Source organism: Acytostelium subglobosum, assembly GCF_000787575.1.
Source record: "Acytostelium subglobosum LB1 DNA, scaffold: scaffold3, whole genome shotgun sequence".
In the NCBI taxonomy this organism is placed as follows: Eukaryota; Evosea; class Eumycetozoa; order Acytosteliales; family Acytosteliaceae; genus Acytostelium; species Acytostelium subglobosum.
Genome location: NW_012236529.1, coordinates 624471 through 640251, shown reverse-complemented (window position 1 = coordinate 640251; position 15781 = coordinate 624471). Strand labels below are relative to the sequence as shown.

Sequence of the window (15781 nt, the reverse complement as noted above, 5' to 3'; positions counted from 1 at the left end):
GGATAGGGGATGGGAGGAGGGGATGGACATATCGATTGAATATTGTTTAATGTGTTGTTGATTGCGATCTCTCTGTGGCGCTTTAGTAGTTGTCAAACTGAGAACGATGCACGAATGCAATACCCTCATTGCTCAAGGCCTTGAGGATGGGCTTGTAGTACTCCTCGCTGGTGGGCACGACAACGCCACGCTTCAACAACTTGCCTTCGACAATGAGCTCCGATGCAATGGCCACTGGCAAACCGATGCAGTATGCAATGGCCGAGATGTCCTTGTCACCGTAGTAGACCAATGTCGAGGTCTTGGTCTCGTGCTTGCCGCCTGGCCACTCAATGCCAAAGATGAGATGCTGGATGATGAGGTCGCGCTCCGATGGACTGAACTCAAGCTTGCCCTTGAGGAGCTCGCAGAAGCCATCCATGTATGAGCCCTTCTGGGCGATCCAGAGGGTCTTGGAGAAGATGCCCAGCCAATCAAACACACTGAGGACCTTGCTGATCTTGTCGTCATCATAGCCCTTGTTGGGATAGCCACGTCTGGTCCTGAGCTTCCTTCTGAAGATCTCCTCGGTGGAGATGTCCTCGCTGAGGGGCACTGGCAGAATCTTGCGCAACGCTTCATTCCATGAGAGCTTGGGTGAGTTGGCCAGCAAGTACTCGTGGATGGTCTCGTCCAAGAGACCAACCTCGACGGCAGCCTCCATCACCTGACAGAAACCTTGGTAGCGAAGAGTGCCTCTGAACAATGTGTTGCAGTCGGTAATGTTATAATAATCGGCCAAGTCGAGGCAGTTGCGGTTTGGCACACCCTCGAGAGCCAGAGCTGGGAAGATGTCCACCTGCTGTGTCCTCTTGTAGACCTCCTGGCCTGGGATTGAGATGACTCTGCCGTCCTGTTTGTACTGTGCGTCGAGTGTGACCGACTCCAACACTCCTCTTGGGCTCCAGCTGAACTTGTAGCCCAGAGGGTTGTCAGAGGACTCTGGAGCGGGCAAACCACCAGCCCAGGAGACGAATGTCCTGATTCTGCCGCCCTGGCTTTGAACCTCGTTGATGACCTTGGCAGCCTCAAGATGGTCAATGCCTGGGTCGAGACCCATCTCGTTCAAGAAGGTGATACCGGCTTCCTTGGCCTCCTTGTCCAAGGCCTTCATCTCCTCGGTGAGGTAACCGACTGTGACCAAATGCTTCTTGGTGCGAAGGCATGATTTGGCCACCTTTAGGTTGAGCTCCTCTGGCAACAAAGAAATAACAACACTTTGCTTGCTGACCAACTCATCCAACTTCTTCACATCATTCACATCAACGATGGCTGTAGCAACGTCTGGCTCAAAGTTCAACACCTTCTTTGTTTGTTCGATATCAATATCAGCTATAGTATGTTAGATTGATTGAGTTAGTATGTGTTGTTCACTCTGATCATTCATTCATTCAATCATTTGTTCACTTACCAACAGTGATCTTGTGGCTTGGGTTTCTTGTCAAGTATTGGATGACTGGATGTGAGGTGTAGCCAGCACCAATAATCAGGATCTTTCCAAACATTGCCTCACGCTTCTTTCTCAACTCCTTGATGTACTCGAATGGTGGAGTGAGCTTGCCATGTGCTGTGATGACGGCACGCTTGATCTCCAGTGGCAGATCATTCATCTCATCGTATGGCTTGGTTGGGTCGGATCTGACGACTGCCTCCATGAACTTTGACAAATGGTCACCAAACCATTGAGTGGCCTCCTTCGGGAACTCAGTTGGCAAGTTGTCCACAGCCAAGAACATAATACCATCACGATACATGTACTTCTGATCGGTAGATCTGTGTTGATTGAGTGGGTGAGTGGGTTGAGTTGGCACCAGGAAGGAATGGAATACTTACGGATCGTGGATTTCCTGGGTCTTTGGATCGTAGATATAGAGTGGCTGATCGATTGAGGTGGTCTTCATCAAGAACTCCAATGAACCGTTGATATCTGCAGAGATATCGGCCACACCCAAGAGACGTGAGTTGCCAGTCTCAACCATTTCCTCCATCTGTCTGATGGTGATCAAACGAGGGAACTTGGCATCCCAGTACATACAGTTGATAATAATTGAGATATATGGAGCGTACTGTATATGTTGTGAAGTGATGAATGAAGGAGGTTAGTGGACTGGATTGATTGAACAAGATTGGACAGGTCCTGGAAAACATTACCTTTTGGTAGAAAGATGGCTTGTACTTTGATGGGTCAGAGTAGTACTCATTCTTGTCGAACTTCTTGGTTGGATCGATTGGCTCGACCATGTGCTCAGATGTAATGATGGTTCCATAGAGGATACCACGCTCTCCCTCTGTTCAATGTACATGTTTGTTAGCATCATTCATTCGCTGCTTACTCAGTGTATACATACTCTTGTTCTTGACAAGATCGACCATCTCATCGGGAGTGACCATCTTGTGTGGAAGGAGCTTGAAGATTGTCAATGCACCTTGGGCGACGGCACCATCAGAGGTGAAGGCAAATGTGAATGGGAGCAAGTCGTCGGGAAGTCCAACTTGTGAAATCTCCTCGCCAATGGCGCGAACGGCATCCATGGCGTTCTCCAACTTGGAGTACACGTATGAATAACCGACGTGCAAGAATGGAGTGGAGAAACCCTTGGCCAACAGTCTATCGCCAAGAGCATGAAGCATGTCGATCATGCCAGCATAACCCGCGAACGAACCGAAACGTACCAATCTTCTATTCTTCTCGTCAGTGATACGCTCGTAATCAATCAATCTAATATGCTATCGAACGATTGAGTGTGATGGTGTAAGTTAACTTGATTGATTGATTGAATGGATGGGCATGATCACATACCTTCTTGTTGATCTCATCAAGCATTGGCATGTTGTATGGCTGAGCCTTGATGGTGTGGGAGAAGTAGATGTAGGTCTTGTTTGGGAAAAGGTACTCGGATGGCACTTCCTTGACGGCGATGATGACGTCGCACTCCTTGATGTCCTCCTGGATGATGGCGCCGGCCTTTTGGTAGGCAGCGTTAGAGTAGTTTCTAAGAGTGGAGGGTTGGACAATGATCTTGATGCCCTTCTTGACCAACTCCTCAATGTGAGATGGTGCCAAAGGGGCACGTCTCTCCCATCTATTCTTATCCTCTCTTCTAATACCCAAAGTGTAAACCTTTTGCTTTGGTGGTGTGACTACAGCTGGTGCTGCTGCTGCTGCTGTTGTATCCACAACATTTGTTGTCGTCGACGCGGGCGCAGTCGTATCCTTGATGTTGTTTACAATTGGTGATGATGGTTCAGACATCCTAATAAACTATCTATCTAATTAATAATACTACTGATTGATTGATTGATTGTTTGTTTTGTTTGTTTTGATTGATTGATTGATTGATTGATTGTTAATTCAAGTATATACAAGATATAGAGATATAGAGATAGAGATAATAAAGGCAATCCTCCAAACTTCTCTTTCCACCACCTCTCAACCAACTCAATCGCAAGACCCACAAGACCGACCGACCACCAAACAGCCTGCCAGCCTGCCAGCCAACCAATTAACAAACGCATTCGCAACCTCCTTTCACCACAGATCTTAATCGTGGTACTGGTTTGGAAATTGAATGTGAATTGAAGTGGAACTTACCCCTTATGGTGTGTTGTTCTAGAGTAAATGTGTGTGTGTTTTGAATGAATAAATGAATAAATAAAATACTTAAGTATGTGAATGAATGAATGTATAATGTAAAGTTGATGAGCGAGTGATGAGGTGATTGATGATGGGTAATATGTAGCAGGGCCTTGTTGATGATCAAACAACACCTGGTCAAACTTTTATGATCAAGAGAATAAATTTTATTCTATTTTATAACAACTTTTATTCGCTGGATATTTTATGCGTGGGATTCAGCAAAGTTTGTAAGAACATTCAACCCAATCAAACAACTTCAAATTCAATTTCATTTCATTCCTTCATTCTTTGTCGTTTTTACTGCAAAGATCCCAAAATCAGTGTTCTCACTCTATGCTTTGCTTTTTCTAAAGAACATACTTTGTTGTTGAACTCCTTTCGGATTAGGACTTTAAAATCCAATGTTTATCTCTCTATTTGTATACTTATACAAGTAATATATCTTTTTTTGATTAATTAATTATTAATAACAATGATTCATATGATGAAGATGGAATAATAATGACTGATTTGGAATAAAGTGATGTCCCCCCAAGACCCAGGGACACCTAAAGAAGAAGTGGTTGCTGTTTTTCAGAAAGCCAAGAGTGTGAGCGAACCACAACAAGACACATTAATCGGCGTAAATACAGATATTTATATCTTTGTTTGTTGTTGTTTTCTTTGTTTGAATAGTCATAATATAATCAATCAATCAATGTCAACAACCACTACAACGACATCAACTACAACAACTCAATCATATGGTAGTAGCTTTGGAGGTGGCACAAGTACACCAGGCTTAAACAGTGAATCATTGGCAGCGTCATATAGTTACTTCAATGCCAATAACAACAATCAATCAAATGATAATGATAGTGTATCAAGGACAAGTGGTGATCTGAATAGTAGTAGTGGGGAATATGCTCATCATTCTTCAATATCAAGATACAACTCGACTACTAATGGCGGAGACGCCGTGCTCACATGTTGGCACGACCCAGAGTCACCCAGCTTTGCAACCTATACCGACTCCTCTATTCACTCAAACGATCGACAATGCTCAAACTACGCCGATCGCGTCCTCTTCTCCAACAAGTACTACTATGCCTACATCTTTATGATCGGCATCAACTTTGTACTCCTACTTTGGGTATGTTCATGTCCCCGACGTCGATCAATCAATCTATCATACTTACTCCCATTCCTACACTCACAGCTCATTGTTAACATTATAAAGAAGCAAACGGTACTGCCGTCTCATTGGTTATTCGTGCTGTTGGATATAATGGTCAACTTGGCGTTGTTGGCAGAGGTCACATTGCAGATAATATCACAACGTAGTCGGTACTTTACGTTGTGGTCCAATAGGTTCGATCTGTTTGTGTTGGTGCTGTCGTTGGGCGGATTGCTCATGTACTTGGTGGCACACAACACTGTCCAATTCGACTACGAAGGCATTGTTATCATATTCTTGACGGCACTACGATATGGTGTGCAGTTCCTCAGACTGCTGGCGATGATCAAGAGTCAAAAGGCACGTGGATCAGCATTCAGCAGTCGCGTGGACTTCACCGAGTTAAAAGGATCCGATCTCTCCTTTGACGTTGACAACTCGCCCTTCTAAGACTCGATATCAAACATATCCTTCAGTTCACTGGACAGTTGGTAGTTGCTGCTGCGCCATGTTGCTGCCATTGTCGTCGTCGATGTCCTTCCTCCTTTCCTCCCTCCCTCCCTCCTCATTCTCCTTCCTTCCTTTCAATCAATTCAAATCAATATAACCTTTGCACCATAAGGCAACCAGTCCTTCAATGTTTGTACACTAAGCTAATCGCTCTCTTACTTCATTTWAATCTTCTTCTTCTTCATCCTTCATCTTCAACTTCCCATTGATATTCGCGTGATAGTCATCTTTCATCGTCGCATGTGTGTGTGCTGTTGTGTTGTCATAGTAGTAGTCGTAGCTGCCTATTCATTCATTCATAAGCTTATCCAATTACACCTAAATAGTCTTCTCTGATTGATCCAATTGCAAACTAAAGGGTAGGTAAGGTTAGGATCAACTCGTATGCATGATGCTTGTACACATTATGATTGTGACACGTACGATCTCAGTTGCGTCCACTCTTGTTCCTTTGATCTGAAGTCTAACTTCATCATCCTTGCTGATCTTTGTCGAACCATCCTCTGACACAAAGCATGGATTGGCGCTCTGTGCGTCGAATTGCATGTCCGCAGGTATCAGCTATTATTGTGAAGAAAGAGGTTATGTTAGTAAAGGGTCATCATGTATTAGAGCATGATGATTATCGTATAGTTACATGTGTTGATACAAAGATTGATAGAGGTCCTGCCTCGGCAAAGAAGCCAAGCTATATCAAGTGAAGATGTTGTTAGTCATATGTTTGAATGATTGATTGATTGAATGAATGAATGAATGTGAACATACATTGGTGACCTTGGTGACAACGGCATCGAGTACTTCACCTTTGAAGGGTTTGAAGATGATTGCCTTGTAACGCACTTGGAAGACGACGTAGCCTGTTGCTTCAATCACCTTGCCCTTGCTGACAAACTCCACTGATGTAATGGTGATGATGAATCCATAACGACCTGAACAAGTGCCCTCCACTTCACTATGTAGTTGTTGTGTTGCTGTATTGAATAAGTTGGGTCCACAATGCTTTGGATGTATATGTAGGTCTTTCTCTAGAGTCAACTATATATAATGTATATATATTGAGGTCAGGGTCAATATCATGTTCATGTCATGTCATTGTGATCATTCAATCGTTCGCTCATATCATCTATACATAGTTTGGTAAGTATACATACATGAAAGAACATTGTATATGTATATGTATATGTATCACCAAAGTCAGGGGCAACAGCAATCAATCAAAGCATGTGACATTAACTCAACTTCATTCACTTCATTTTGTCGTTTTGTCCCATAAACTCAATTTTCAAACTTTCAAGGTTCCAAAGCGAAGGACCTGGAAGGTTAGACATCCTTTGTTGGTCTTCACTCAACTACTATTCAACCAATCAACCAACATCAAGATAGAGATAATAACAAACATATCAAAGAACAGAGATGGATGTTAGGGAAGAAGAAAGATTGGAGAGTCTGTGGAAGTGTTTGAAGAAATGTGCAACAACCTATCAATCATTGGAAGAGACATGCCAGAGAATACATGTTCAATATCAACAATTGATCATATCGTTAATGGAACAAGAGCATAAGTTAAAGTTACCAATCAATGTACAACGATCACAACTTCAATCAACAATCAATGATATAATCAACGAGATGAGATACATCTCACAACACAAACAATCAAGTGACAACAACAACAACAATAACATTAACAATCACATTGGTGATGATAATGATATCATTCCACGTATTATAACATCCATTTCATCATGTAACTCTGTCCAACAGTTCATTCAAACAAATGTTGACACAATTGGCAATTATGGAGGTGCAGTCATGACCCAGGATATCAGCTCGCTGACATCCGAGTCTAGCCATCTACATCAAACTTATCAATTCAAAATTGACATACCAAAGTTGGACAGCCTCCAGAGTTTGATCGTGTCATGCTTCAAACTGATCAGTGATGTCCAGCTTCCCGTCCATCAGCCACAGCCTGTCCCTGTCCAACAACAAGCGGCAACAACATCCTCTCAAATAGTTGTTTTGAACAAGAGAGAGTATTCAACATACTCTCTAAAGACATCCAAGTGGACAACATACAAGAATGCCTTTGCCAAGTCAATTGAGGATGACATGTCTGTTGTCTACGCACAAGGCAATGTATATCTGTTTGGTGGAAGTGCCTCACCAAACAAATACTATCGCATCTCATTCTTGGAGAATCAACAAGCTCCTCAATGTTATGATGGCGCATTCCAAGGAGGAGGTAGACTTATCTCATCATGTTTCGATGGTGACAAGTATATCTATCTGGTTGGTGGACAGCTGGGCACTAAGAGTCTGGATCGAGTGGCCCGTCTGAACATTGTAACGCAACAGTTTGATTACCCAGCCCGGGTTCAGACTGGATTGTTTGGCACACGGGTATTCTTCCACAAACCATCATACAGTCTGATTGTAGTGGATGCCGGAATGTTCTTTGGATACAACATCATCAAGCTCAACATGATGACAGATGAAAAGACCACCACCACTACTGCTGAACAACTAGTTGCCAATGTTGTCGAATCAATCGGTACGATGTTTTGGAGTTGTTATGATGGTGTTGATCAGATCTACATTCATACCAAGTGTGCATTCCATCGCTATACAATATCGACCAGACAACTTGCCAACTTGGCAATGTGTCCAACAGTTGGATTCCAACCAGCTGTCTACATTGAACATTCACATTCAATCATACAACTAGGTGGCAAGAACAACAACCAACAATACTCCATACAAGATGACAAATGGTCATTAATCAATGACAAAGACAATGCCAAGTCTCATTCAGGTCATCATGTATGTTATATAAGTGGATGATTGATTGAATGTATTATCTGTAGATATATATTCAATGAATGAATAAGTAAATAAAGAATGAATGGATGAATGAACAACCCCTAAGAGTTCGTAGGACTTCTCCTCACTCCTAGGCTTGCACGAGACACCCCACACATGCGCGACCCCAAATATCTGTTGGCTACTTCGCACAACCCGAAGTGAATGGAATGGTGTATGTTAGAGGAGAGTCATGCCTGCTTGTATGCCCACAATGACCTCACAACATCATTGCATTGATGTTGTTATAACTTACATCTCGTACATAACTTATATTTGTTATATATAATACAATCGTGAGGAACAAAGAGAGATATATAGAGAGACAAGACATTGGTCTGTGGATAATTATACTTATTGTTTGTTGTTGTTGTTAACTACCCAGCTCATGGTCATTGCTTGTCTACAAGCAGAAGAAGACATAATCATCCTACTTCTGCGTCAGACCAGCTACTGCTACTTGGACGAATACATTTGACATCCATCATACCATCAACTTCAACATAAATATCAACCATCAACATCATCAACATCGACATCGACAACAATCCAATCAATCACATTACATTACACTATCTGGATATGAACAGATATTATAACCTACTACCATTATTCACATTCCTATTGACAATATGTATATACATTGCTGCTCTTCAAGGTATATATAACAATGACAATGATAACTCAACTCCACAACATACTAATCCAATCAATCGTATCAATCAATCCATAGTCTATTGGTTCCGTCTGGACTGGGGCGATGGAAGTAAGACATATTTGTACTTTAAACACTTTAGGAATATCAATTCTACTACGTCCAGTGATAATAGTTATGAATATTTGGATGATACTGAGAGTGTACTACGTGTATGCACTGCCATGATGGCACTCTCCTTTGTCCTGGTACTAGTAGCATTTGCACTTCACACCGTACTACTCCTCGGCTACAAAAAGTCCTCGTCAACAGTGCCCCAAACATCACGACTAATCACTGGAGGTGCACTAATAGCCATCGTCGTAACCATTTCATACTTTACAAGATTGATGAACTCTATACATGCTGTAAGTTATTATTATCTCTTGCTCTTGCCCTTCCCCTTGACTTACACCATCACATCAATCAATAGGATTGCAATAGTGATTCACGGCCATTGATCAACTTCCCATGTGCTCAACTACCTGATGGTGAGAATGGATTCATTCGGAAGAGTGGAACGGTAACTTGGGGACCGTACATCGGTTGGAATCTCAGTGTTGCTGCTTCAGTTGCCCTTTTATTCGGCCTTATCGCTGTCTGTTATATCACACTGGTTAAAGCCAGAAAGAGAAGGAGTTACAAGAACATCGATGATGAACACCTGGTGATTTGGAACACCCCATTGTAAAGGACACTACCGCGCGGCGGTTGGTCGTGACCATCCGTATCCCCTCCCCCATTCATTCCATCAACATCCAACTCCAACGCACCAACATTGCACCATCATCCATCATCCTTCAGCCATCAATACCATTCATCCCATTCATTGCACTTACACTGCTATCCATCCAATCATTGCCGAATGACATGATGCCGGTATCGACAACCGGCCCCGCTTCATTCATAAGATTAAGATCGGTCCGATGGCAAAGTAAATAAATATCCAAACAGCAAATGTATGTTTGCTACGCATCACATGTTACCGGATTGGATTGGGATTATCAATATGTAAGTCTTAGTAAGCAATGAACCAGTGCCAGGAGCTCCTCCATTTACAAAGATAGATTCTTCATCAAAATATCTCTCAAGATTGAGTCAAAAACACTACTTTTTTCTCGAGCATGGCACTCTGGCGGGCCAGCCTACACACCAAAAACTCAAGCCATCTTATGAGCTTTGCTATCACGAACGATGGGTCTTCACTCGAACAATCAGGTTAGGGCGATTGCTGCGACTCCTCCAGCTCAACATTACATTATATATCTTTGTATCTTTGTTATGTGTACATTTATAAATATAAAGAATAGTCATCTATCCATTCATTCATTCTTTCATTCGTCTTGTGACTTAAGTGAGCACAATCAATCAATCAATCAATCAAATCAATCATCCAATCTATCAATCACAGAACAGTACAAACAAAGATGGTAGAACTACAAACAACAAATGGCAACTGTAATGGAAATAGTAATGGTGCCACCATTAACAATGAAAGTGAGAAGAAGAAGTGTATTTTTAGTAGAGAACAGGTGAATGATGCAATTGAGGTTGCAGGTGATATAACACCATTCCATCTATATAATGGTGATATGATGTTGGACAATGCCAAAGCATTTGTCTCAGCCTTCCAACATCACTTCCAAACATACACCAACTACTTTGCCGTCAAGGCCACGCCAAATCCACACATCCTATCACTTCTAAAAACTGCTGGCATGGGTGTAGACTGCAGTTCCATGGCCGAGCTCCTACTAGCTGAGAAGGGTATGTATACAAAGTTGGAAAGGACGACCTTTGGACCATGGACCATGGACCTTGGACTGACCTCTCCCCCACCCCACCCCTTGGAACTATCCCAATCATTCAAACCCAATCAAAATAGTTGGCTTCAAAGGAGAAGAGATAATGTTCACAAGTAATAATACACCAAAGAAGGAATACCAGAAGGCATTTGAGTTGGGCGCCATTATCAATCTGGATGATATTACACAAATTGAATATCTGAGAGAATCGTTGGATGGACGTTTGCCAGAGTTGGTCTCATTGCGCTATAATCCAGGTCCACTAAAGAGTGGCAATGCCATCATTGGTAAGCCACAGGATGCCAAGTTTGGACTGACACGCCAACAGTTGACCGAAGCCTACACATTGCTGAAGCAGCTGGGCGTGACCCGCTTTGGCCTGCACTGCATGGTGGCCTCCAACGAACTTCAACTCGAGTACTTTGAGGAGACTGCCGCACTTCTGTTCCGCACGATCGTCGAACTGTCGACCGAGTTGGCCATCCCCTTTGAGCTGGTCAACCTGGGCGGTGGCATCGGCATCCCATATCACCCAGACCAGCCGGCAGTCGACTATACCCTGCTCACCAGCCTCATTGCCGGACAGTACAAGAAGATAGTGCAAGGCGCCGGCTTGCCATACGCACTGCCCCGCATCGTCACCGAATGTGGCCGCTGCGTAGCCGGCCCCTTTGGCTGCCTGGTCACCCGCGCCATCCACTCAAAGTCCACGTACAAGGAGTATATAGGTGTCGACGCCTGTATGGCCAACTTGATGCGTCCAGGCATGTATGGAGCATATCACCACATCACTGTGATGGTGCCCGAGGATGAGGAGTCCCGTCCACTCAAGTCATACGATATTGTCGGCTCACTGTGCGAGAACAACGATAAGTTCGCCACTGGTCGTCTGCTACCCGAGATCAAGAGGAATGATGTGCTGGTGATCCATGACACTGGAGCCCATGGGCACTCCATGGGCTTCAACTACAATGGCAAGCTGCGCTCTGCCGAGTACATCCTGCTCAATGGTCGCTACACATGTATCAGAAGAGCCGAGACCTACGACGATCTCTTTGGAACACTGGACTTTGACATAAAGTTGAACTAAGTTAAACTAACACTGTTTGATTGATTGATTGGTCCATCAATCAGACCAAGCCTGTATTACCTCCACATTGAGAAAGATAACTTTGGCGTCAGAGATCTCTCATGTCCATGTTCATGTTCAAGTTTGGGTGCTTCATCGTCGTCTGGGATGTTGAACACTCGCTCACCTGTGCTCGCGGCAATGATGTCAAGATAAGGATGGAATTGTACAGAGTTGAGACTACGTTGGTTGTCGTTGCCTGTGAGTGGTTGAGTGGCAATTGGTGTTGGAGTGTTGCCAGTGATGGCCAGGTCGTATGTTAGCATCACTCCATCCTGCCCACCAGTGATCAAGTATCGTCCACTTCGATCAATGTCGAATGTATATCTTTGGTTCGAGTTGACCGGACGATGTAGTGAGTAGGTCTCGACTGCGGTGGTCGTGCGTAGGTCCCATCCAATGATGTATTCTGACTTGCGATAGCCAGCAAACAGATGGCTGCCATCGGGAGAGAACTGTAACTGTGTGATACCGCGCAGTGGCGCTGATTGTGGATAGGGCAGGATGTCGATGAGGTCGTCGTTGGCTTCGTCAAACAGGCCGATGTTGCCATTGTATGTGGCCACGGCGTAGAAGCCACTCTGACGTGATCGATCGAATGCTATACAACTGACTATTCCAGGCAATCCAGGGAAGTAGTTCTGTCTACTCTGATTCCTCCCTCTCTTTATAAACGTATCAAACTCGACATAATCATCTCCAGGTCGTTGCAGGTCGAATATCTTTATGTTCTTCTTGAATCCAGAGTATAGTCTACATGTTTTCATGATTGATTGATTGAGTGATTGGGGTGAGTAATGGAATCATTCCATGTGATGAGTGAGTGAGCGAGTCAACATACTTGGAACCATCATTGTTGAATTGGATTGATATTGCAGCCTCGAGACAATCAGGATCTTTCCATGGGATGTAACTGTAGGCTAGCTTGCCTGTGAATGCATTCCAGAGATGAATGGGTGTGTCCTTGCTCGTTGTTGCAAAGAGACATGTTGAAGGATTGCTCGAGTTCATATAAGGGTACCATGCATAGTCGTACACAGTGTCATGTTCATGTATACTAAACACTGGATTGATCTGTGTGGCCTGACTGTCTGTGTCTGTTGTGTCTGATGTCAATGAAGACGAGTATGCGCTGTGTGGTCTATGGACCAGTCGAGGGTGTGTTAGTGTCTTGTCAAGTCCATCTTCGTTAGAATGTGACCAACTTACAATTCATAGAGATGAAGTGATCTGTCCTCTCCACATGTTAGTAGACATGTTCCATCAGGTGACCACTTGATACTCTTTGTGAACTGATCTTCATGATCAACAACATCATCATCTAGCCTACGTCTAGTCATCAAAGGTGCATAACAACATGTCTTCAGATTGGACCATCTATAAGTTGTTGTTGTCACAATCGTTGTTTCCAATGATGATGATGGTTCTGTTGGTATCGTCTCTGTTATCTCTGTTGATAAAGTTGTACTAGGCTCAGTCCATGGTTGTTGAGGTTCTGTGTTGGACGAAGGAACGACCAACGCATCATTCAACATCAGATGATCTTCATTATTATTGTTGTTATCGTTACTATTCATATCAATTGCAATCTATACGCAACAATCACTCAATCATTCAATCATTGTTTATCGACCCAACCAAATTCATTCATTTCATTCTCTCCCTCGCTCACTCGCATTCATTCATGAATGTTCAAGAGAGATACTACATGATAACAATAGGTCAATGACAGTTTCATGATGATTGTTAGGCTCATCCTCCTAAGTGGACGAGTTGACTCGGACGCGATTGTCACCAAAACATGACAAGACAGGAGATGGTAAGACATGAATGACAGAACAACACAAATCCTCGTCATATGTCTGAAAAGGATTCAAACAACGATGAGGTAAGTAAGTATAGTATTATCACTCCATTCCATTCCATTCATTTAATACTAATAATAGTGGATGGAGTAGGGAAGTAAATAAATAAGGTAGGTATCAATCCCAATCTTGGTAATATGCGCATTTGTGTTGTTGTGATCACATCAACCAACTTTCTTCGTATGCCAACCAACCAATCGCCCATGGTTTTTCATTAGAATAGATGGATTGCTTATCACTTTACCCGAAACATGAAGGACCCAGAGGAATCATATTGGGCATCCAAAGTACTCTTTAGTGGCTAAAGCACATAGACTTTCAAAGATCACCAAAGTTAAATATCTCATTGATCCAATGTGACTCTGATGTATTTGTATGTACACTTCCCAATTTTACCTCTTTGTAATCTAAACAATGGCACTCTACTTTGCCCAATCAAGGATACCGATATCTTCAAACTGTGTATGTGTGTGTTGTGTGTTGTGTTAGTGATCTACATGCCCGCCCCATTATACCAACCATCCCCCATCCTTCCATCCATCCATCAATCCATCCAATGCCCCCCTCTCTGTGCCCACTCACCACTGCCGTCAACCCGCAATGTGGAAACCGCGTAAGTGTAAGTATGTGTTGTGTGTTTGATTGCGACTCCTCTTTTTAAGAACGTCCTATGCTTCGCCTCAACCTACATGATCGTTTACACTCACGCGGGGCAAGATATTAAACTGAGGAGGAGTGCAAAGGCAGGTCCTTACGGGGCTTGCTGGTAATGGTATCAAAACACATCCACCATTCATCCATCCATCCAGGTCCTGTGACAGTAAGTAGCCTTACTTCTTCTTCTTCTTCTAGGGTCCTACACCTCGAGTATCAACGAGGTAGTCACGCCCAAAACTGGGTAGGTATGGTTTGTTGAGTACCACCCTCTACCATCAGATCCTTTAATCATGCATCAATCCATCAATCCACATAAATCCATCATCACAGTTCATTCTTTATCGTAATTTAGAAGGACAAGTCGACTATATTTTGCAAACATAGAGAGTGGCATTGATGGAGCTATGTGAGAGAGTCTGTGATGGACTGGAGTGAAGTATTGGGGGATGGACCAAGTTATTGGACCCAACTGGCCACCTTCAAACCCAGCTTGGCCCCAATATTAGAGGTGTCGGTATTGGAAATTATTAAAGTGGCCATATGTTGCAAGGGTAGGATGACCTTGGATACCATGTAGCAAAGACTATAAAAGGATCCACTGACCAGTCTATCAAATATCAAATCTAACAAATAATCAATCAATCAATTCAATCAATCAAATATATTATAAATAATGAGAATAATACTTTCAATCATTTTGTGCGCCACCATTGTGGCCTTGGTTAATGGACATGGATACCCAGTGTACCCTGCTGCTCGCCAGGTGATCTGTGCCAACAATAACCAAAACAGCATTTGGTGGCCAGCTGATGGATCTGGAATCCAAGACTCATGGTGCCGTAACGCATGGGACTACGTCTACAACAAGCATGGCAACGACTCGTCTGCAGCCCAGACCCAATTCGTCCAGATCAACGAGTACGCCGTCATGATCCCATCCTACAGCCAGGGTCTGCCCGCCCTCAAGGCTGCCGTGCCCACCGCCATCTGCTCGGCCAACGCAGTCGGCAACAACAACTTTGGTGACAAGTCCGGAATGTCCATCCCCAACAACTGGAAGGCCACCAAGATCAGCGCCCCAGCCGGCTCCAACAGCGTCAACATCACCTTCACCTTCTGTGCCACCGCCGCCCACGTCCCCAACTACTGGGAGTTCTACGTCACCGTGCCAACCTTCAACGCCCAAGTCGATGCCGTGTCCTGGGACAACGTCGTCTTGCTCAAGACCGTCGACAACCTGCAGCCAGTCTCTGGCACCTACGCCGGATGCAGCGCCAGCCAATTGTTCAAGACCACCCTCACCGTTCCAAACCGTTATGCTCAAGGTGTTATCGTCTCCCGTTTCCAGAGAAAGGATCCAGCTGGAGAGTGTTTCATCAACTGCTCTGACTTCGTCACTGTCAAGACTGCCTAAATCAAACTCTTAT

General features: G+C 43.7%; 8 protein-coding genes across 8 annotated transcripts; 5 read left to right on the top strand and 3 right to left on the bottom strand.

The window, feature by feature from the left end:
* Nucleotides 1–82: 82 nt before the first annotated feature.
* Nucleotides 83–3292, bottom strand: SAMD00019534_017380 (hypothetical protein; the record flags this gene model as incomplete). Its single annotated transcript, XM_012902329.1, has 6 exons — nt 83–1371; nt 1451–1812; nt 1873–2105; nt 2191–2327; nt 2388–2766; nt 2840–3292. The coding sequence occupies 6 exons, from the start codon at nt 3290–3292 to the stop codon at nt 83–85; spliced, it is 2853 nt and encodes a 950-aa protein (XP_012757783.1).
* A 1081-nt stretch (nt 3293–4373) lies between these two features.
* On the top strand, nt 4374–5282 carry SAMD00019534_017370 (hypothetical protein; the record flags this gene model as incomplete). Its single annotated transcript, XM_012902328.1, has 2 exons — nt 4374–4808; nt 4875–5282. 2 exons carry the CDS (start codon nt 4374–4376, stop codon nt 5280–5282), a joined length of 843 nt encoding a protein of 280 aa, XP_012757782.1.
* Nucleotides 5283–5717: 435 nt separating this feature from the next.
* SAMD00019534_017360 (hypothetical protein) lies at nt 5718–6505 on the bottom strand (the record flags this gene model as incomplete). Its single annotated transcript, XM_012902327.1, has 4 exons — nt 5718–5903; nt 5980–6030; nt 6108–6377; nt 6494–6505. 4 exons carry the CDS (start codon nt 6503–6505, stop codon nt 5718–5720), a joined length of 519 nt encoding a protein of 172 aa, XP_012757781.1.
* A 649-nt stretch (nt 6506–7154) lies between these two features.
* On the top strand, nt 7155–8070 carry SAMD00019534_017350 (hypothetical protein; the record flags this gene model as incomplete). Its single annotated transcript, XM_012902326.1, has 2 exons — nt 7155–7896; nt 7985–8070. The coding sequence occupies 2 exons, from the start codon at nt 7155–7157 to the stop codon at nt 8068–8070; spliced, it is 828 nt and encodes a 275-aa protein (XP_012757780.1).
* Nucleotides 8071–8786: 716 nt separating this feature from the next.
* On the top strand, nt 8787–9586 carry SAMD00019534_017340 (hypothetical protein; the record flags this gene model as incomplete). Its single annotated transcript, XM_012902325.1, has 3 exons — nt 8787–8862; nt 8938–9266; nt 9332–9586. Coding segments are annotated over 3 exons (660 nt in total), but the record flags the coding sequence as incomplete, so codon positions are not given.
* A 739-nt stretch (nt 9587–10325) lies between these two features.
* Nucleotides 10326–11793, top strand: SAMD00019534_017330 (hypothetical protein; the record flags this gene model as incomplete). Its single annotated transcript, XM_012902324.1, has 2 exons — nt 10326–10665; nt 10784–11793. The coding sequence occupies 2 exons, from the start codon at nt 10326–10328 to the stop codon at nt 11791–11793; spliced, it is 1350 nt and encodes a 449-aa protein (XP_012757778.1).
* A 56-nt stretch (nt 11794–11849) lies between these two features.
* On the bottom strand, nt 11850–13367 carry SAMD00019534_017320 (hypothetical protein; the record flags this gene model as incomplete). Its single annotated transcript, XM_012902323.1, has 3 exons — nt 11850–12585; nt 12674–12973; nt 13042–13367. 3 exons carry the CDS (start codon nt 13365–13367, stop codon nt 11850–11852), a joined length of 1362 nt encoding a protein of 453 aa, XP_012757777.1.
* Nucleotides 13368–14062: 695 nt separating this feature from the next.
* Nucleotides 14063–15765, top strand: SAMD00019534_017310 (hypothetical protein; the record flags this gene model as incomplete). The annotated part of the gene is made up of 2 exons (XM_012902322.1): nt 14063–14311; nt 15283–15765. Coding segments are annotated over 2 exons (732 nt in total), but the record flags the coding sequence as incomplete, so codon positions are not given.
* Nucleotides 15766–15781: the final 16 nt, after the last annotated feature.